Source organism: Serinus canaria, chromosome 4, assembly GCF_022539315.1.
Source record: "Serinus canaria isolate serCan28SL12 chromosome 4, serCan2020, whole genome shotgun sequence".
In the NCBI taxonomy this organism is placed as follows: Eukaryota; Metazoa; Chordata; class Aves; order Passeriformes; family Fringillidae; genus Serinus; species Serinus canaria.
Window position 1 is genome coordinate 14566117 of NC_066317.1, and position 22687 is coordinate 14588803.

At 44.6% G+C, this 22687-nt stretch overlaps 2 protein-coding genes across 2 annotated transcripts; both read right to left on the reverse strand.

The window, feature by feature from the left end:
* Window positions 1-264: 264 nt before the first annotated feature.
* REELD1 (reeler domain containing 1) lies at window positions 265-9444 on the reverse strand. Its single transcript, XM_050973713.1, has 8 exons — window positions 9251-9444; window positions 7874-8094; window positions 6855-7077; window positions 5068-5219; window positions 4019-4304; window positions 3226-3344; window positions 2998-3058; window positions 265-1321 (listed from the first exon to the last, which is right to left on the reverse strand). Exons 2-8 carry the CDS (start codon window positions 8091-8093, stop codon window positions 670-672), a joined length of 1713 nt encoding a protein of 570 aa, XP_050829670.1. The 5' UTR covers window position 8094; window positions 9251-9444; the 3' UTR covers window positions 265-669.
* A 6491-nt stretch (window positions 9445-15935) lies between these two features.
* On the reverse strand, window positions 15936-21932 carry LSM6 (LSM6 homolog, U6 small nuclear RNA and mRNA degradation associated). The gene is made up of 4 exons (XM_050974058.1): window positions 21873-21932; window positions 20837-20949; window positions 17724-17837; window positions 15936-16204 (listed from the first exon to the last, which is right to left on the reverse strand). The coding sequence occupies exons 2-4, from the start codon at window positions 20928-20930 to the stop codon at window positions 16170-16172; spliced, it is 243 nt and encodes an 80-aa protein (XP_050830015.1). The 5' UTR covers window positions 20931-20949; window positions 21873-21932; the 3' UTR covers window positions 15936-16169.
* Window positions 21933-22687: the final 755 nt, after the last annotated feature.

Consider the following 22687-nt stretch of genomic DNA (forward strand, 5'->3'; position numbering starts at 1 on the left):
GGTACTTCTCAGTCTGTGTTTCTGCACAGTGTCACTGAGCTGACTCAAAGTAAAAGACTAAATAAATGTTGGCTGTCAGGCTTCAACAAGCTTCTTCATCAGGTGCAAATGGACGGGAAAGATTTTCTTCCATTTGCACCTGATGAGGAGGCATGTTTCCCCCCAAAAGCTGGTGTCTGCCATCCTGTGTTTCACTCCATGGATCAATTCAGCATTCTTGGGATCAATGTTCTCCACTAATGAGTTATTGCTTTTTATTTTCAAATTGCAACTTGAAATCTTTTGCAAATATTTGTCATCTGAAGGATACCAAGTGCACAGAGTCAAACCTGTAAGCTCTTAAATGAGAATGGTTGGGTTTGTAGTTCCTAGAAAGAAATATAACACAAGAAACTTTTTTTCTGAGATTAAAGAGGAGTCAATACCACCGTGCAGAGAAAGAATTTCTATTTTTGGCTACACCCTTAAGGCAACAGAAGAAGTGTATGTCACTGCCACAGTGACAGCTAATGAGCAGATATACAATATTAATTGCAGTAAGTGTAACACACCGAGCAATCTATCAGCTTCAATTTTCTCAGCAGCTGTAGTTTAGATACATTTGCCTAATACCTCTGTCTGAACTGGCTGCTTCGGGTTTGTTTGCCTGTATGGCAGCACAAAGAGGGACTAAACCACCACAGTCTTCTTCACACTGCTCGAGGGGCTGACCCAGTTGCACTGGGCTGGCACCAGCACGAAGCCGTTGTCCCGGATCTTTCGGAAACGCATCACCGCCCCGTTCTCCGTGATGGTGATGACGTCGGGGTCGGGCTCGCTGAAGGACACTTCGGCCCGCTTGTGGCAGTGCTGGGCACAGACACAGCGCATGGCAGCTGCCAGTGCCAGGCCCAGCACGGCTGTGCAGAGCAGGAGGATGCCAAGTTGGCCTGCAAGGAGTCGGGTTCCTCTGCCAGGGCTTTCTCCTATCCCGGGAACAGCAGATTTGGGAGATGGTCTGGTCACCCATGGGACGGTATTCCCAGCTGCCTCTGGCTCATCCTTGTCCTCCTCAGCCCTGGTGCCTGCCCCAACTGGCTGCGGGGCCAGCTCTCTCTCTGCCATTTGCCTTGAGGCTGAGGACAAATTGCCAGCAGTGCTGGCATCACCAAGCCAGGCTGTGGCTGCAGCAACGCCGCCCAGGTGAGTGCGTACATGCAGGGCAGAGGGAGACGCTGTCTCACTCACACGTTGGGAGGCTTTCAAGATGGTCCCACTCTCAGTACTGCCCTTTGAAAGCAAAAACATGCCAAAATGTGCAGTGAGGGAAGAGGAAAGGGGGCTGTTAGGTTCTCACCACCTACCTCATGGAACACTTCAGCTCTGTTTCTGATGCTCTTGTGTCCCTCTGGCCTTGGATTAACTCTTCTCTATTTCCTGTTTGCTCAGTAGCTTTTAGAAAATGAAACAGATGCAACCCTCCATACCAGAACTGCCATGGGAGGAACAAGGCACCAGAGTTGGTCCCAGGGGCAAAGGCAGTGTGGGTTGGAGGGGAAAAGGTGAAGGGTACGGGTGGAGAGGAAGGTCACTGCTTTGTCAAACTAAATGTCTGCAGTTCCTGTTGTGGTGGTAGTATTTTTCACAGGCATCATTATCACAAAATAGTATCACTTAATAAACAATTCCCACCTTGAGTGGCACCAGGGTCATGCTGAAAGGGCAGGTGTGATTTTCCCAGCCAAGCTGCATGTGTAGGCTTACATGGACCCACTGGGATTCAGTATTCCCCTTGTGAAGCTATGGAGTGGACACATGGGAGACTTGGGATGGCCTTTGCCATCAGCAGTTTTGGGGCATTCACATACAACTCTCCCCAAAGCCTGTCTTGCTTTCTCAGTTTACACAGCCAGTCTTCTGCCCCTCTGTGTTGCTTAACCACCCATTTTATAGGGAATGTCAGTTCTTGCCTGGGCCTGTTTCTGGGCACTGTCTGGTTCCATGCACCTTATTTTAACTGTCACAAAATGCCAGCTGCTCCACGCCAGTTCTGCAGCCCAGGCTTTGCTGCAGGTATTATCCAAGACTAACTGGGAAACAAACATGCAATTTAGGAGGCCCCCAATGAATTCTTCCATTCCCACTATGCACCTGAGCCCCCATCCAAAACCTGCAAAATGTACTGGAGTTTTTAATTTGGCTCCACTGAGATTTGGATCTGGCCCTCAGTAGCTGGCACTTCTCCAGCCTGTCCAGCCCAGCAGGCTTTTTCACACATCCATTAATTACACCAGAGAAACTCTCACCCTCTACCATCATTAGTGATTTCTAAAGCTTCCCGTGAAGACAGTGTGACAGGAGCACAAAGCTGAGGTAGGAGCCCTGGCAAGCTGTGAAGCAAAGTAGTGGAGGGTCAGAGCATCCTTTGTGGAAGGGATGGTTTCTGGAGGTGCTATTAAATTACAGTACTAAATAGAAGACTTCCAGTGGCCAAACTGTAAACTATAAAGTAGCAGGCTGGCAAAGTTAGGACTGCATGTGTATGGATCACTTGTCCTTAAAATGCAAACACCATACTGTAAGGATATGCTGCAGGACTTGACTTTGGGATAGAAAATTGAACTGCCTCTGAAGTCCCTGCCCTATCTCAACTCATTTCTCCTTTCTTTTCATACTCCTCCCCATTCTTGCCTAATTTCTCAGTGTTTTTGTTTCATTATGCTCTTTTGATCTTACCTTGTGCCATAGCTCATCCTTCCCTTTGGTTTCCATCTACTGCCACTTCTCCACTTCTCTCCATGGCTATGCCAGGTGCTCATGGTACACATCTCTCCTTTACTTGTTCTCTGTCCTCTGCTCCTTCCTAAATATTTCTGGCTCATCCTGTGCTGTACGTCCCCTTTCTCTTTTATTTTCTGTGAGATTATTTCTCTTTCTCCTTTGGCATTTTGGAAACCAGATCTATTCTTTCTTCTCCTTGTATTTTTCTTCTCTCCATCACCTGCATAGTGGACTTACCCTGTTAACTCTGTGTCCTGTATCTCTAAGCACACACATTTCCAGCAGCCTGTAGTCACATCTACATAAGGGAAAGCAATTGTTTTTACAGTGGGCCTCTTAAAAACCCAGCCAGTGGGCTCAAAAGAAAAAAAAAAAAAACAAACCAAACTAGAAAGAGTCATAAAGCCCAATTTCCAGTTAAGGAAAAAAATCTAAAACTTTCAACAGTCTCAGTGTAGTTTTAGCCATTTATGACACCTACATGGGCTGCTAGGGTGTCCTCCCCAGCCCTGGTGCTTACCTTCCTGTTGCCTGTACACATCAAACACAAGTGTACGGTGGCAGCACTGGCAATGCTTCCTGCTCTGAAACAAGGACAGAGGAAAGGCAGGGTTAGCAAGTAGCACCTGTGGCTCACACCACCAAGAAGTGCTGCTCCTTAGAGCAGTTTTGGGATGCATGCAGTCAATGTGGATCATACAATCTGTATTTTGAATTATGCCTGATCATTGATTCCCCATCATTTTCAACCACAATATGAAATGTTGCATGAAAGCTCATGCAGCCCAAACCTTCTAAAATTTCTGAGCAGACATCCTCAAGCCCAAATTTCATAATTGCCTTGCATCCTTTTTTTTTTCCTTTTCCCTGCAGGTGGAGAAATAGGTCTGCTGAGTTCACTGTTTCACAGAATAGTTATCTGCACTTTCAGAACAATGTTATAGCAGTCAATAGGTTTTATCACATCTTTCCAGCACCTGGCCAGCCCCCCACTGTGCTGTGCGACACAGCGCTGGGTTCTTAGGAGTTTGGGATTTTCTCCATGTTACTGTCTGTCATGTGCAATATCCAAAGGATATTTTTATTTCTCAAATCAATTTTTATTTCTCAAAATCTCAGCAAACAAACACCCTCTCACCTCCTGCAGACACCTTCCTACACGCAGGCACCTTCCTACATTTTCCTTGCAGGGAAGCTATTACTATTTTCCTTCCCCGCAAGTACTGGAGAAACAGCTTTTCCCACCACCTAGATTTACCCATTGAAGGTGCTGTAGCTGGAGGCATTGTCCTGGGAGAGGAAACCTTGCAAGGCATCCACCATTCCAACATCTTGGGTGGGAAGGGATGGCTCCAACCCCTGGGCTCTGGACTGGACAATCCTGCTGGACACAGCCCGCAAAGTCCGGGCCGCCTGCTTTGGCTCAGCAACGGGAAGAGTCTCAGACCCCACACCAAAACCCAGCTCTGGTGCTGGTGTTGCCACGATGCCATTGAGGCTGGCAGGCAGCGGGGAGCCAGTGGCAGCTGCAGGAGAGATGGGACCTTGGCCAGCAGGGAGACAAAACAAAAATCAGGGAGAGAGAAGCAAAAGTCTATTGTCTTTGGTTTGTTTATTTCAAATCCCACTCGGTGCCAAGGTTTGCCAGGAAGGTTTGTAACAGAGACTCTTTTATTTTCATGCCACTTATTTTTAAGAGGGAACCCACATGGGAATTAAAGCAGCAAAGCTCGCTGTCTATGTACTGGTCAAGTAAAATAATAATTTGTGGGCCTTTTTTTTTTTTACGGTCAAGTGAAAAAATAATTAAAACTCAGCCTTGGTGCCATGCCAAAAATGCTGAGAAATACATTTGATTTAGGTAAAAGTAAATTCTTGGAGCATCTTCCTGACCAGAGGCTGCATAAATACAACTAAATATATAACTGGAGGGCAGTAATCACATTTAGAGACAAATATGTTCCTCTGTTTAGGCAACATTGCTAATTGCACTTCCTTCTCTCAAGAGCTGAGATTTTAGGTAAAGAATTTTAAGATTTGCATTGAAAGGATGCAATCTAGCAATCCTGTTTAACTTTCTGGTGCCCTCCTTTGAATTGGCTCCTCAAATACCAACACCTCAAATACTGACCCACACCTTCACTTCAAGGAGTTCATGGCCATCACTGATCTCCTTGACAGACACAGGAATTAAATGGGTCCCCCCAGCTTGTTTAGGCCAATTGTGTAGGACACTTGCCCAGACTAAGCTGTAAAACTATTCTGCAGGGGGCGTTGGTAAGAAACAGCAAGGTTTGCTCACCATACCTGTGGGGTGAGGGTCAGCTGGTCCCTGCAGGGGCGTGGGGGCTACAGCACTGGGCTTCTTGTCAGCAAGAGTCTTGTTTTGCCCTCCCTGAGCCACAACAGCAGATTCAATCTTTGTCCAGTAAACAAAGTATGACTGGACTATGGAGATGCTGTAAAAACATAATCAGGCAAGAATTTACTGGCTCTATAGCATTAATAAAGCATTTGACTGTTTAGCTAATCACAAAGACTGCTTTAATCTGAAAAGAGAACCAATGCAAAACTATTTTAAAGGATTAGTCTGTTGTACATTTGCTATTACAAATAAAAGGTACCAAGTCCCATAAGAAAGATCTGGGGTGAAGAATCACCACTCAATAAAGAATTAAGTTCAGCCTAAAAATGTGTGGGAACTTAAAAAAACCCCAAAACATTAAAAAAGCTGTATTACATTCATCATGTTGATAGAAGTACATTTGTAAAACTTGGACTAGCTCTGCTTACAATCTGTAGGCAAGGAAACAACAGTGGTATTTATTAATTAAAACAAGCCAATGTAACTTGTACAAACATTAGAATAGGTAAGGGGTAGGAAAAGTCTCTCTTCTCAGCCCTCTGATATTTGAGCCTGCCTAATCCTCTGCTTTTTGTCAGGTGCCAACACTGTGTTGGCCAACCTTTAACTGCACCCCGAGAGCCTTATTTAAGCTGCAGATTTTGGGAGAATTTCAGCTCAGATTGCTCAGCTGCTTCTCAGAATTATCTAAGGGGAAACCAACCTGGGTTTTCCTGTGCCAGATGACACTTAGAAGGCATTTTTAAGCCTAAAAAGGCATTTTTCCTGATGCTGTGACAGGGTAAAAAGGAAGAGTCTATCAGATATCAGCTCAGAGGGTAAAAGGCCAGACTTGAAGGAAATATCAGAGTGGGTGGCTAGGACTAGGCCTTCTTGGGATTTGTTTGTGTTTATTTGGGGGTTTTTGTGAGTTTAATAGTGTTCCTTTAAACTGTAATAGTATTTTCTGATATAAAGCAATGGCCAAAATTTGGAAATTCCAAGCAGCAATATTTCTGTTTCAATTATTTTTTCTTGAATCATGATGAGATGCTCAAGCCACAACTCTCAACAGGACGCTTAGGTTTTGAGAAGCAGACAGTGATCTGGCCAAGCAGTTTCTAAGTGACTTTGTAAATTTGAAATATAACAATTTAATATCTTTTGAAATGTAAAGCTGCTGTGCTTCCTCTAAGGCAGTCAGTTGGAAGATGTTTAATTTCATTCCAAATCAGAGCCAAGCTGCTTGGACAGTTTGGGACTTTGGTGCAAAACAGAGATGTCGAGTTTTGACACAGTGCTCACTCTCTTTCTATTGTGAGTAACTCTGTTTACATTAAACTTTTTTTAAAACTACCTATTTTTTTCTCTTTTTTTGGTCTTTTTTGTTTCTTTGTTTTTTAAGAAATGATATATAAGATTATCCTGTAGCCAGGAAGTCCTATGGCTGTATTATTTACAAAGACAGGCAACATGGTCACAGTTCTCTCTTTATGCTTTAATATTTCTGTTTCCTAAAATGCTTAAACTGTCATCTTCCAGTGTATCTATTCTGAGAAAACAGTGACCATGTAAATAAAAGGCAGCACTATGCAGCAGATATTAATGGTGATTTATGTACCTGCTGGGATACTGTAGCAGCATTTGGTAAATATTCAGCTATTTTGGGTTCAAGATATATAAACCACTGTGCTGGACAGCCTGTAACTGAGAAGACACAAATTCTGATTAGGAACCAGCATGTCCTTACAAAAACTTGATGTCTCCAATGGGTTGGTCTGGTGCTTTCCATACGAAGGACAGGTTTCTCTTCAGTGACTTGTCCGAGTGTGTGACGGTGTCACCATCTTCAAAACAAGTCAGCAGCTTGGAACCGGGAGGCAGGAAGATGAATGTGCCAGCGATTTCCATGTTGGACACTTTGCGAGCTTGCAGCATAAAGCCCATGTAATCCCGGGTGCTTCTTACTGTCACTTTTGGAAGGCAAAACACAGGACACAAAGGGATTTGTCTTGCTGTTATGGAGTGCATTGCCTGCAATGGAGTTCCCAGAAAAAACCTTGGGCAACACTGCTGAAAACACCTTACTGTCTTTGTCCTCACAGTCTGTCTCGGACATGCTAGATAGAGAAGGCCAGACTTTTACCTTTGGTTTTGCAATGTGTAATTGCACACAGGATTTGCCAGACTTCCCCCCCATCCCTCCTTGATGATGAGCTGTTAACCACATTGGACCAGGCAGCATGCAGCCATTTTTACGGAAGGAGGTTTGGACACCGCTCTGTATGTGAGTGAAAGCTTGTGTTCTGCTCTCAAAGGGCTTTGGTTTTGCACAGGGATGAACAGGCAAGTGGCCAAGCTGGGGAATGGTGCCTCAGCTCTGTCTGCATCTGCCTGAGGAGCAGCAATGCCAGGGATGTGAAATGCTGCCAAGCATGTCCAAGAGTCAGGTGAGTGACCCAGACCCTTTCCAGTGGTGCAGAGGGGTTGGGAAGGTGACTTTACCCACTGGAGGTGCCTCTCATGGGCCATTGCATGTAATGAGGTCTGTCTGGTATGGTTGAGACACAGCTGAGATAAATGAATCCTACCCAAAGTACCCATGCTGCAAAAAGAATTCCTCTGTAAATATGTCCTCATGACAAGAGAGCTGTTGTAGCTCACTCAGAGCAGTCATCTCTCTTCCCAGGCTTCGCAGAGATTAATTGCATTGCTTGAGATAAGTTACCATGTATTTTTCAGATGCAGGAGTGAGAAGCTGTTCCTTACCTGGCACCTTGTCTCCTGGGAAGAAGAAGGACATGTTGGTGTGGACAGTGACGTAGTTGCTGTTGGAGCTGTGCAGCTGCACCCTCAGGTGCCTGGGCATCATGTCGCTGCAGGCGGAAAGGCTGGCACCCTGCGAGAAGGCGGCCGCGTAGGAGACCAAGCACAGGGTCATGCAGGCCCAGCCAACAATGGCAATGGGAGCTCTCCCACCCTCCTCCATCCTGCAGCAGGAAACAACATGGAGTTCACCTCAAAGCAGTGGCTTCCCAAATGGTGCCATTGATTTATCTGATCTCTAGAGCTGCCCTCCCCACTGTCTTTAAACAAAAGGGAATAAGTGATCTCTGTGGCACCTGGAACCACTTTGGGAATCCACAGCATTTACATTCTGAAGTGAATGCTTCAGGCTGGGAGCAGGAATAGTCCCCCACAAGAGGATGTATTTCTTGTGAAGTTGCCCATGGAGGGTGCAGCCAGAAAAGATTTGCTCTAAAAAGTCTTGTGGGTTTTAGGAGGAGGAGCAGGCTCTGTACAGCCACACTCAGCACCCTGTACCACTCCCAGCCCAAATTTGCTGATCAATAGGCGAAACATCTGCCTTTTGTACCTGCAGAGCTTCTGCAGGCCCTGTCACATATGGGGCTGATGCCCAGGGCAGAGCCTGTCCCTGTCTGCCATCACAGAGCCTCATCCCTGCAGTGACAGCACAAAACACATTTCCAGATTGAACAGAGTATTGAGCCATTCTGCTTTTTCAAAAAGCACTTTTCAAAGTGAAGATGAAGGATAAGTGTGTGGCATTTATTGTAATGGATATTGCAAAGCAGGTGCTTCTGATTTTAATGTAGCACTTTCTACCATCTTTTCAACATGCCTGCCTTAGATGTCATTACACTAAGTCAATGAGTAAATGTAAATAAATCAGAGACAACAGAGCCTGAGGAGGTCTAGCTTACACCTCCCTCTCAAGCACCTCTGAAACTTGCCAGCTGTCTAACAAAGCACCACTGCAAGCAGAACGATTCATGCCCAGCCTAAAGCAGCAAGCAGATGCATGCAGTTTAACCTTCCACAGCCAAGCATCCTGCCACTCCAACCAGCAGTGTGCCAGAAGATGCTCCTGAGAATCACAGGAGCCTTTGCTAACTCTCCCAGCCCTGCTGGACCAGCAGCAGGATGTCTCTTCATGGAGCCAGCCTCCCTTCTGGGCACACCTAAACAGTCCTTGCTGGATAAGATTTCTCGCAGGAGCTCATGGAAGTAGCCCCGAGCAGCAGCTCTTTCGCTCGGGTGTTGCCCGGCTGTGGCGTTTCCCATCCCGCCCGGCTGTGCCCATCCCCGCGGGGGAGCAGCGCTGCCGATGCTGCCGGCGCTTACCTCGGGACACGTTCGCTGCCGGGCTCGCTGCCACCACTGTCCTGCCAGCCTGCGAAGACCCATCCTTTCAGGGACCTTCCTCGCCTGCTCCTCTAATGGGAAGCGCAGCAGCTGTTACTGCTAATACCCACCACCCACGGCAGCTCTCTGCCAGTGCCCAAATCCTGCTTTAATCATATCAGGTTTTTTCTTCACATCCTACCCCCTTTTTTTTTTTTTTTTTTTTTTTTTTTTTTGGTTTTTTTTTTTTTTTTTTTGTTGGTTTTTTTTTTGTTTGTTTGTGTGTGTGTGTGTGTGTGTGTGTGTGAAATGTCCAAGTTTCTTCAATGAACACAAAGGCAACTAGCAGGGAAGGGAGGGGGAGACACAGCAAATCATGGGGTTTGTGTAGGACACCCTGAAAATCCTTTGCAGAGGTGCAGGATGATGGGAATTTTTCTCCCCTGTTACCCTCTCCACACACACATCCCCTCTTTCATCAGCTCCCTCCATGTGCCCCTAGCAGTGTGCCCTGTCTCTCATGCTTACATGGGATTAATTTTGGCAGTAAAAGCAGAATTTTGCTATGAAGGCTGGGAAGGTTTATCCCTTGTGAAGGAGCCATCAACCCCCACAAATCCTCCGAAGCTGGCAGAGGGGACCAAACATGTGAGAAGCGTGACTGTCCCCTGGCACATGAGCTGTACTCAGGTTGTCAGCCCTGCTCCTTGCCTGAGCTCTGCTGCAGCTGTGCTGGCAGTCGGTGGCAGAGCTGATTCTGTCCCTTGTCACTGCAGACTGCTCTGGTGGTCAGGGCTCTCTGATGACCTGGCCTCCATCACCAGGCTCACCCTGCTCCCTGCCAGTGGCTCATTCCTGCCAGCTGTGCCTTATCTGTGATCCTGCTTGGGAACCGACCATTGTGAGAGGCTGTCCTGAGGGGGCATCCTGGTGACCTCTGCCTAGGGCAACCCCAAAAACTGGGGACAAGTTTGCAGATGTTTCACTTATTAGCACTGCTCCCATCAGCCTGCCCTGCTCTGCAGCCTGTCTTTTGGAAGAGACACTAAATGCCAGGCTGGCACTGAGATTCTGCTGCTGACAGCCCAACCAGTTAAACTGGTTGGAAAGTATGGAAACTGATGGTACTGGGCTTTCATCAGCCTGCTCTCCTCTGCATTTGAAAGATGCCTTAAAAGCACTAAATTTCAAGATATAATGTAATTCTTGTAGTTTTCTTTCCTTTACCCTGGGGAAGCGGAGCATAGTTCAGGGGGAGGGAGGACAAGTTTGCATTCTTGATTCTGTTCCAGCTTGTAATTGCCCATCCTTCATACACAAAAGAGAATACCTTTATGCTGTATTGATGACTAATCCTTTCCTTAAACCAGCTAGTCTCTTATGGTTTTCTCTTCCTAACTTATTCCTAAAATCAGTGAGGGCCATTTCTCCACTGACTCACACCTGGAAAAGAGGGGAAAGCAGCCAAGTGCAGACCCTGAAACAGCAGTGTTTGGTGACCCCCGGAGCACCATGCAGAGCTGTGGGGAGAGGAGGCTCAAACAGATCCAAACCAAGCGTAACAGCAGAGGATGTAGGGCAGGACTGAACTGTCCACACTCACTTCCAAGGCTGCAGCAGCCTCTGCCAGGGCAGGGTAGGGCATGCTGCTGCTCACAGGTTCAGCAGCACCAGTCAGAAGGCACTGCCTGGACAGTGTTAATTGCTGGGCTGATCTGAAATACAGCCTTACACAGCATTTATCCTCACTGCTGCTCTCAAACACAGGAACTCCATGGCTTCAAAGCCACAGTCAAAGCAAATGTCACAACCATCTCCTCCTCAGAGATGGAAAAAGCCTGTCACAGTCATTACCGTGACACGAGCACCTACCAGCAGCTTCCAACTGCTCATTCAAATGCCAAGTGACAGGCAGATGTTTCCAGGAAGAAATACAGCCCTCTCAGAGCCTTGGGTGGCATCACCCACCAGGACAGCATTGCCTCAGCCTTCTCTGGCCAGAGCTGTGACCTGCTGGAGTCACTTGAGCTCAGCCAGGCTCAGCTCTGACCATGGGGCCCAGACAGATCACGTGGCACTGCTGGAACTGGAGAGAGGTTTGCTTCTTCTTGTCACAAACGTCTTCCCTAGCAGGAAGCTGTCAGGAGAAGGGGACATAGGACAACTTACACCCTGCTTATTGTTTTCTCAGCAGCGTTTGTGTAGTGGATTTCTAGAAGAAAAAAAACCCACAGACCACAGCTGGGAATTTGAAATAACACTAAGACAACAGTGCATGCTCTGTAAGGACTTGATAATTAAGAGTATAAACCATATAACTTGAAATGTCACTGATAAGTGCACAGAAGGATTATGAACCCCCTAACAATGCAGGTTCTTTGGTGCAGAAACTCTATCCTTCTTGCAGGCTGCTTCTACATCTCCACATCACTAGGGCACAACAGGGCCAGCAGATGTGGAGCAGGTGCAGTGGAGATCAGTATGTGATATGGGCATGGACATAAGAAACTCAGAGCTGACACTCCAGAGGAAGCTGGTTGCTTCATTGACAGGTTGGGAAATACTTTACTGCCGCAAGACAATAAGGTTTTTAATGAGTTAGAAGTTCCTCCTGGTCACCTGGCAGCCACCTGAGTGCTGTGAACAAAGTTTGAGTGGGCAGGCTGACCAAGTAGAGAGCTTGAAGGTGGCAACAGTTGAGTTCAGATCACAAGGAACTGATCATTAAACCAGCAGAGCTGGCAGCACCACCTTATTTAAGAATATTTCAAGTCATCTTTAAAACAAAGAGCAGCGTCCAGCTGTGAGATGAGTGTTTAAAAACCCATGGTAGTCCCACAGGGAGAATGGAGATCTCCAAACTAGCATCTCAGGGGTTGATCTATGCACATCTGTGCCTCTGTGTTTGGGGAGACAGAATGTTTTTCTGATACTAGTTAGGCAAAGCTAGAGTTGGCAAAAGTACTGGCAGGTCCTTCCCCTTTTATCCAGTCGACTCTTCTTGTTCTTCTGTCACTTCCTGAAGTGTGACAGTGACTAAAATGTCACTGCTGGGAACAAATTGGCACATACACATGCATGCAACATATACTGTAAGTCTCTTTCCCTTACAAATTCAAACCAAAATAACCCTTTATTTTATTTGGTAACCACTGCAACCTGGGCAGCTGTTCTGCTCTAGAGGAGGGGTTGAGGGGAGGGAAGAGAGAGAAAGAGAGGTAAGGCTTAGCAACAAATACCTTAATGATTGCTTTAATAAGACTGAGTGAAATGAGGAATATAGACAGCAGGTAAAATGAACATGCCCTCAGATGCTGGGCTCCTCACGTGCACACAGCATCAGTCATAGCCCACATGGATTTTCCCACAGTGTGCTGCACAGAGCAGATGCTAACAATCCATGGAGAGCTGCTCTCCCTTTTCACCACTTGAGCTGTTTTATAATTTCCATACACAAAACCAACCCTCTGTTCTAAAGGATGATCTCTTGTTGCTCCTCTGTTAGACAAAGGCAAAGCCAGGCAGGTGGTGTGATCCTGGCACTGAGTGGGAGCTGCCCATGAGCTCTGTTAGGGTGACATGGCAGAGGGTCCCTGTGGCTGAGGGTCCCTTGCTCAGGGTCAATACAGCAGCCCAGGAAATGCCCCCTCCCATCTGATTTCAGGCCTTGGAAAAGAGTTTGGCACAGGAATCCAAGAGCTTGAAACTGCTGACTCCAAAGCTCACTTGTTTTCAAAGCTAACACCAGGATATGAAAGATCAGGCATTGCTCTGGCACCATCAGTCACACATTGCAAGGCTGTCACTTTGCAAACACTTTCATGCTTTCTTATCTCCCAGGAACAACACAGCTGTGGGGCACAGCTGGTTTTCAGAGCTGTGAAAAAGCCTGAGGAACTAGTGGCCAAGTCATACCCAGAAGGGTTCTCAGTAGCTGTTTTGTCATCATAACATCACAAAAATGATAGAAAGAACTCAAATGAATGATGTTGAACATAGTTTGCATTAGATACCCTTTGAACTAGAAACCAGGTGGAAACAAATTGTAAAAGTGAGTGGTCATCAGTGTATACATCTTTAAAACAAAACCTTCCTACCATGCTCTGCTCCCTTTATATAGGGAAACTCCAGGGCACTCCAGGCTTTGGTAGAGACCTGGCTTGCCTCCTTCTCCTTTTTCCAGGCTCTCTCTAGTTTCCATGAGATATGCTGTGCTGCTGCTCCCAGCCAGGCTGTTGTTTAAGATGTGGTTCAGTTTGGGTTTTCCAGTGCAAGAAACTTGTGCTGGATGTGGGCGTACAGCAAATTTACAGTTACTGCTCTTCACAGAGTGTCTGTGAACTGAATGTGTTGCTGAGGGTGGGGGTAGTGGTTGAATGGCCATGGTTTCACAGTGTGATCTCATTGCATAAAAGTACTGACTATCAACATTAGTGCAGCTTCAGACTTTGAAATTCAGTAATTTTTGTTAGCTTTGGATTACTTAATTTTGGGTACATTCTTCTAAGTAAAGTAATGGACACATGCTTGCAGGTTGCTCAAGGTATTAATGTTTCATGGTCAGTTCTGATCTCAATGAGCTGGATCCCCAAGTGAAACTGTTTTATACACAGGTATTGGGGCAAGAGCATCAGGATATGGTAAATGATGTCACACGGAGAATTTGTAAAATAAACTGGAAGTCAGTGGTTGTAGGAAGTAAATGCTTCATTTCTTTTGCTACTTTTGAAATTTAAATATGAATTACAACAGCTGACCTTCAATGCAAATCTTCCTCTCTACCTCACATAGTAATAATGACTTCATGACTTAGAATACATTAAAAAACCCCTTGGCATGTAAACCACATAGTATTTATATTTATATAGAGTTTAGTATGTGATTAGACCTCCAGGAGTAGCACATTACAACTGAAAAATGTTCTGTAACTAGACTTGTAGAAACTGAACCACAGTTAAAAAGTTATCAATGCAAACTCTTGACATTAAATCAAAGTCTGCAAAATGTGTTGCTATACATGGGTAGGTGTGTGGAGGGGGAGAGAAAGGTGGAGAGGGAAAAAAAATTAGTCCTTTATTAAAACAAAAAACCAAACCACAAAATCTAGACAGTCTCCAGGACTGAAAGCAGACAGTTACCTGCCAGCTACATATAGATGACAAGGCAAATGAAAAATTGCATGCCCCACTTGGAGGTACATCTTCATTTTTAAAAAAAGTCACTTACAGAAGAGCAAGTTGGTGATTTGTCTTACATCCTGGACCTTTTTCAACCCTTGTTGGAAAATGATGGATATTGAAGGATATTGTACAGTAGCAACTCTATTTGTGTGTTCTATTATGGCTTCTGAAGTGCTTAATGTGGAAAGGTTAACTACTGACTCAAAATAATTTAGAATTATTTCTTCATCTTAAAAACCAGTAAAATTAAAATTAGCAGTTCACATTCTGTCCCTTTGATAACTGGGATGTTACTATCTCCTGCTTGCCTCACAGCTACTGGTACTTGGGAGGAATGGGACAATGCTATATTCACACAGTTGTCTTGTGTTAATCCATCCACAACTAGAAGTATTTTTGTTCCTGGAGGCATTATAAACTGTCCAAAGAATAAAGCCAGGCTTCAGAAAGCTTACATAAAAAATTGGCTCAATAACCTCACCATGAGGTACATTAGCCTAACTTATAACTTCATCATGAAGAACAAGAAAACATTCTTAGTGTGTGATGGTAAGTGTAGGATCACTCAGGTGAAGGAGTATCTGAATTTTCAGAGTTGGTTTGGGTTTCTTCTTGGCTGACTGCAGATGTAAAAGCAGAAGATACATTTATAAATTAGAAATAAGTATCCATATAAAATTGAGCTGCTTTTATTCACTGTGCTTTGATTGTCTGGGAGCATTGTTGCAAAATACACAAAAACAAGTTCCCTCTCTGCTGTCAGCTCAGAGGTTCCCCCTCCCTAATGCATACCCCATACTCTAATGCACTTCTTCTCATTCCTGGCTAGACAAAGGGAATATAGAGATGCTACCAGGTTGTGGGGGGAATGGATGGGAGAAAGAAGGAACTGGCTGGAGAAGACACATGTGGCATGTTTATAAAAGCTTTCAGATTCCTAGTGTATTTTCAGGAGTAGATTTAGGTATTAGTTAAAATTGCTTTTCACTGAAGAAGTCCATTGTGTTTGGTAGAGAAGCACAAGAAAAAGGTCACCCCAAGCAGAGGAAGGGTGGGGGGTACACAGGCAGGAGGTGAAGTAGCTACTAGGCTGTACTGACATACCAACTGAGAGCTCTTCACCTCTGACTGACTTCCTCAGCTGGCACAGAGCTTTCTTTTCACCCTTAAGGCTTTTCTTCCATTTGATTCAATTCTTTCCCCACCCCAAACTGTTGAAGTGTCACTGTTACATCCCTTGATTCAATCCACAATTCAAGATTTTTTGGACAGTTGAACTTTTTAGCCGATGACTCTTACTAGCCTGGCATTTAAAGCTGACCCTGTGTTTTCCAAAAGGGACAGGTCATTGTCACCAAACCATTAGCATTTCCTTTCCCACCATCAGTTAAACTACTATTTTGCCATTAATACAGAGCTCTGATTTGCAATTACTCTATGCCTGCTTACCTTTCAATCAGTACTTTTGTACCTGTTAGCATAATTAAATGAGCTGTTGCTTCAAATTAGTCTTGCAGCACTATTACAAGCTTCCCTTTTATTTTTCTTTTGTACAATGGAACAAAGCAATGCTTTGAAACAAAAGCATTCAGGCAGTTTACACTCACATTTACATTTATTTAAAAAAAATACTTAAACTCTTGTGTATTTCACCTGTGGATTTTGAACTACAAATCAAATAGGGCTCATCACTTCAAAGAGGCTCACAAGTACAAAAAACCAGCCTCCTTCTGGCATCTTCACATCCTCCTCTTCTGGGTGCTTATGTACAGCACTGTGAAAAAGAGAAAGTGGCACACAGAAGAGGGCCCTGGTAAATAACATGCAGAAGCCTTTTTATTTAAAACATCTAATTTCCATGGCATATAAATTGACACTGTAAGAGATCCCATTCAGCATGAACAAAGCCAGGCAACCTTTAAGTCCAAGTTTCGAAAAATGCCATTAGCTCTAAATATTATGTATTACTTTGGTTCAGCATTTATTTTATTTATAGCCCAACTATGCTCCAGCAGATGTAGCTGAACAGAGCAGGAACAAAAGCAGTGCCCTGCAGTATTACTGAGGGGAGCACGAGAGAGTTCCTCAGCAGCAGAATTACAGGTGTCAGACACTAATGCTGTGATCTTTCAATAAAAGCTGGAAATCCCAAGCACTTAAGGCAAAGCTAATGATTAGTTATGAAGGAAGAGACATCTTCCTCCTGCTTGGCTGATGATATCCCCAGAACAGATCCAGTCACAACATAAAATAATACTGTGTTCCTAAACCTGCCACATGTCTTCAGCTCTCTGTTCAGCCTGTTGTTGAGCCTTCTGCCTCTCATCCCCTTGTTTTAACTTTCATAACAGATTATTTCCTTAATTGATCCTCCAGCTGAAATGTCACTCCAGTGCTTAGCAGAATAGTCCAAATGCCTTGCAAAAAACAAGGGTTGGCTTCGTTTCAGGGATCATTTCTCCACCCAAAATACTCTTTTACACTGGTGCCACATTCTCTTTGACTCTTTTTCTAATATGGGGTTTGGTCCTGGTGTCTTTTTATTCCATCCCTCCTTGCTGAGCTCCATTTTCTTCACAAGCAACTTGGTCAAACCCTGCTTCATTTACCTCCTCTACAAGTCTCTTCACCTCCGACTTGTGAACCTTTTCTATTTTTAGATACTCTTCTCCCTGGCATGTCCTGCTATTACAGCCTGATACCAGAGAGTCATTTCAGGAGCCTGGGATTGTCCTTGAAGTGCACTAAAATCCACCTACTGCACATGGATATTCAAAGGCTCAATAGTAAAGCATGAGTGATTTTTTTGACTGCTGGTAAAATCTTTACTCAAAAGATGAAAATAGCCTCCAGGATTAAGGATAAGCATTCATTCAGTCCTGGAAAACTGCTTCACCAGAAAATATTTGTGTCACTGTTTTATCTGCACTGTAGCATAAATTTATGCAGTAGCTTGCCTAAAAACACAAACTCTTATGGTACAGAGGCCATCTAAGCAAGCAGTAAGTGCAAAAGAGTAAGCCTGTCAAACAGTAGAAAATAAGCTCCAATAAGGCTAGAAAAGAGCATGCTTCTCTAAACGAACTTCCAAGTTCAGAGGAAAAAAGGACCACAGGAATGCAGAAAAGCACAGACCCTGGAAGGTGAAACTGTAAAAAACAAATACTATAAAGATTTCCAAGTAAGAATATTAGTTTTCGGTTTACAGGCAGCTTACAGCTCAGCCACCCCTCAAACTCAGAATATCAAAACACAATTTTTTAATGTGCAGTAAGAGAAGGAGTAGGAATTACCATTATTTCCTCGGATAAATGCATCCCCATACTTGTTCTTTAACTGTCCATTTACATATTCCTCAGTCTGCTCCAGAGCTATGTTCATATATCCATCCAGGCAAGCCAGGACACCTGAAAACAGTGGCAGTTTAAAAGAGACTCAGCTGGAACTTATTTTAAAATGAACAAAAATGCACTGTGTTAGACTAGTACAGGAATAAAGCCCACCCTGTATCCTTGTAACAAACTAAAAACCCAAGCATGGACAGATGTCTTCAAAGAATTCAGCTGGAGAAAGGAATCCCAGGCACTCTGGAAGCAATGTTATCAGTTGGTGTAAGAGTTGTGGGAGTAAAAAAAAGAAGTTATTAAGGCATTATTTCAAAAGATGGACAATTTCTATTTTGCAAGTTTAAGCTGTCCCTTCTCACTTGTGTTTTAAAACATCCGGGGTTTTAAGTGTAACTGGATAACCGAGGGACAAAGCTATGTAAACTGAGTTGTCAACAAAACTTGTGAAGGATATAGCTGAAAAACAACCCTTTTAATACAGGACTGCATACACATATTTGTCTTCTGCTTACAGAGCTAGGAGAACACTCTCTGCAAGTCTCTGTTTTGATGTAAACAAAACTCTACATGTTTTTCAACAAAGGCCACTGAGATGTTCCCACAAAAATAAAATTACACTGCTTTGATAATGCAGTTAAAGAAAAAAATCTTTAATTTGCAATATTAGATGATTTTTTTTGGATCAGGAATACACACATTTTAGTAGCACAGAGGTAATACAGCTTTTTACAAGTTGTTTTATCTTCCTCTTGCATGTGGGTTTTCCTGACTTTATCCTTGCACCAAAAATACTACTTAAATAACTTTTTCCTCTGTTTGAAAAACACCTAGCAGTAAGACATGAAATATAATATATTAGTTGCAATTAGGAAGAGGGAGAAAACTCAGGACACATTCTCATTTTGCAGAAGGGTTACTGCAGGATCTTCTAGTTAATAATCAGGAATTCAACTTCTTCTGCCAACTTGTCATGGCTAAAATGTTATTATTTTCCTTCCTGTTTTTCTCTCCTCTGTCTCCACAGATATAGGAAAAACTGCCCACAAAGTGCCACTAAATGCCCCCAAAAGACCCAAACTAATGTCAGGATTCTTTTCCACTCTAGTAATCCTGAGGTATCCACACAGGAACAGAAAACAAAAATATCTTTGTACAAAATTAAAACTGGACCATGTGGGTTTACCTGAGCTACATACAACTCAGTAGGCCATAAATGCAGTATTTTTCAAACTCTTTTGCTCCTAAGTGCATTCATGGAGTGCAGTTGTTTCATTCTTTTCCTACTTTTCTTTGTGTTTACTCTTACATCACTAATGGCATCAAATATTATCACTGCCCATCCTACCTAGCAATTTATCTGTTTTATCTGTATGTAGAGATGTTTTAATGTACATATCCATATTTACACACAGAAACAATACATTAATGTACCCCTGATCATTTCCTAGGGCTTCCTGACTTGGATATTTGCAGCACTTGGCAATGGCTGAAGACAGTTCAGTCACCTGCACGAGGCCACACTGGCGCTGGTGTGGAGGCAACAAAAACATCAGCAACACAGCCTGGGGGAGAATCTGGGCAGATCTGCAGCAACAGCCTGAGAAGCTGTTTTGGAAATGTTTGGCTTTTACAAATGCTGGTCACATTTCTGCAGAAAACAAACTAAACGCGTATTTTTCAAACAAAAACACCACACGGATTTTCTGTCACAAGATCAGAGTGCAGGGAAATAAGGAAGGGAAGGGTAGGGGAGGGGGGGAATCCAGCAACAAATAAGGGTGTTCAGGGAACTCTTATTCAATTAATGTGGGGTCAGACTGTAGGCAAGTTAAACTAGCTCTGCTGAGGGGTAAGCTGAGTGGTTCATCTACAGCACTTATAAATGGATCTTAGCAAGGGAGAGGTAGCAATGGTCTCAATGAAAACAGGAAGTGCAGCAAAACCCAAATCTGGTTTGGCCCTGCCATGTGTGTACCCTCAGGTAAATGAGGACTTGCTTTAATTGACTTTAATGAGCTCTCTCTAAATTTTCCTGCACTGAAAGATTTACAGAGAGGCAGCAAACTTTTTAAGCTCCCAACCCCACCTGAAGTGCTCAATGTGGTTATCAAACTGCAGATTTTGTCAGCTGAGCAACACTGCAGAGAAACAGGAAGGAGTAAGAAGTCACTGCTGGCTCTGTCAGTGAACAATTTAAAACTGTCCCAGCACAAAGGTTCCTTGTCACAGCACAAACAAGTCTCCTCCCACAAGTGCCAAGCTAAGCCACTTGAAGTAAACCTCTCTGAAGAAAGGGTCTGTTGCAGAACCATAATGTTTAAGTCAGTACAGATTAAAATTTCTTAACTGAGCACAGCAGAAGATACATGATTAGTTTTGACTGACTTTGGATATTGCTACAAAAATTGGTCAGGCTGATATTGTTAGCTTAATGGGAGCAGGACCAGGACATTTCACTGCACAGAGAAGTTAAATTTACTGGTTAAAAAAAAAATCTGTAACCCTATATACATGAAGGTATACTGATAGACTTGGCAAAAGCTACACCAAACTTTTTCCTGTATCTCTGTGAGCCTTGATCCAACACAGATCTAGGCAGTTGTTTAACCAAGAATGTCAAGAATGCATTTCATCATGTAAGAATTCCACTATGACAGCAGAGTTTACTCTGAAGAGTTCCTGGATCAAGACTGGTATTACCTAAATAGAGAACAAAAAGGTGAAGAAAAATCTAGCTCCAACAAAGGGTGTTTCTGGCCAGGAGTTGTAATTCCAGACAATCTTTCCAAGTATCAGTTTAGAAACTCAGAATCATCCAGTTTAATCAGTGGTGACCGAGGACACCAATGATTTAGATCTCTAAACACACTGTTGTCACCCCCCTTTTTATCACTTTCTCCAGAATTGATTTTCTATTTTTACTGTCTCCATTCTGAGATCTCCACTCTCATACTCCATGATTCTGGATCACACTGCTATTCTTTTCAAAATCAATGCATCTATTCCAGCCTCCTCAATGAATTACTTTACTCACTATGAGAGACAGATGGAGAACTTACCTCGATAATCAACTCCAGAATTTAATTTTACAACAACTGGCCTTCCAATGATTTGTTTTAGGAAGTCACTGGGGGTTTGCTTCCGTAGACTCATCTTGATCTTCTCTGGTAAGCTGAGAAGTGAAAACATTAGGATAAGAGACATGCCTCCACATTGTTTTAAATACTCTGTACAGACAGGCAGACCCCTGATTTGTAATACTTTCAGTAGGAGAAAATACTGCTGGAGATGAAAGCAAAACTTTAAGGGTTGAGGTGGGGAGACATAGCTCCTAAAGCCAGTGCATTCAACTTTCCCTTTGGCATTTTTATTACTTCTGAAAGCATTACTAAGAATCCTTGTTTGCCACACTGTGCATCTTTTAAATTTCAACAGCGCCAAAGGCCTCATCATCCCTAAAACCTTTTGCTAAAATGCTTTTAGAGGGCTAAGCCTAAATAGGTGTTTGACGTCTTTAGGGGCGGAGGGAGCTGCCCACCTATGCTCTATACGGAAGTCTGTGCGAGAACAGCAAGAGTAGTTTTGACCTCAGCTAACAAACAGAAGAAAAGCATAAATTTAAAAGCATGCCTTCAGATAATAAAAGACTAAGTTAAGGCTTGTGAGGAAAGATGCGATTTAAAAACACAGCAGGCGCGCCCAGTTTGGTGCAAGACCCCGTCTCAGTGCTCGCTTGGCTTCTGCTCTAACATCGCTTTGTTCTGCCTTTTGAGCAAAGGCAGAAAACACCCGCACGCTGCCGAGTTCATTTCGCTGCTTCCTGGGGCAAATGGCAAGGGGCAATTCCAGCCGTGAATCCAGGGATCCTCACTGTTTCCCCATCAACACCCACCGCCACCAGCGACCCCAGCGCCACAGGGCTGCATCCCCTTGCCGGAGCACACGTGCGTTTGGAGCCGCTCCCCCCGTGCGGAACCCTCGCGTTCCAGCCGGGCCCCAGCGCCGTGGGGGAGGTCCCGTCCGGAGAGCGCGGCTCCATGACAGAGCAGCCCGGGGAGCCCCCGCCCGGCCCGCCGCTCCCGGCCCCGCACTCACCGCCCGCCGCCTCTCCCGGCGCTTCCCGCGCCCGGCCCGCAGCTCCCCGCCCGCCGCCGCCCCGCCCCGCTACGGCGGCCGGGCGGGACAGCCCGCGCAGGGCCCGAACGCGGGGCGGGCCGGCGGCTCAGGACCCGCCCCTCCTGCCCGGGGCCTCGCCGGGGCTGAGCCCCGGCCCCTTCTCGGAGGTGCGGGGTGTTTTATGGCTTCCTTGGGATTCCGCTCAACATAACACCCCATCGGAGAGAAATCTTACAGGATGTTATGTCGGAAAAAAACCCCACAGGATCAGATAAGTTGGGAAAGGCCTCAGAGATGATCGAGTCCAGCCTGTTAGCCAACACCACCCTGTCAGGCAGACCATCCGCCGAGGGCCGCATCCAGGCTTTCCTTAAACACCTCCAGGGATGGTGACTCCACCACCTCCCCGAGCAGCCCATTCCAATGTCCAATCACCCTTTCTGCCATGGAATTCTTCCCAATGTCCAATACGGTGCTCCTCATTGTATTCTACTCCAGTGAGACCCTGTTAATTCCCAAAGGATCTTGTCCTTACTGCAGACACAGTGAGCGCCTCACAGGCGTCCTGTCCAGGACTGGACAGGAAAGTGCTGAAGGTTATTTCACAGAGGAATCAGTGAACATAGAACATAAGAGATTTTTTTTAAGTCATCTGGGAATAGCTTGGCACGAGAAGAAACTGAACTCACCTTCTACTCTTTCTGCTTCTCTCTATCATCTCACTTGTTTTTCCTCCTTTACCCCAGCTATCCCCTGATATCTGGAAAATACTTCTTTTTTTTTTTTAGGATTTA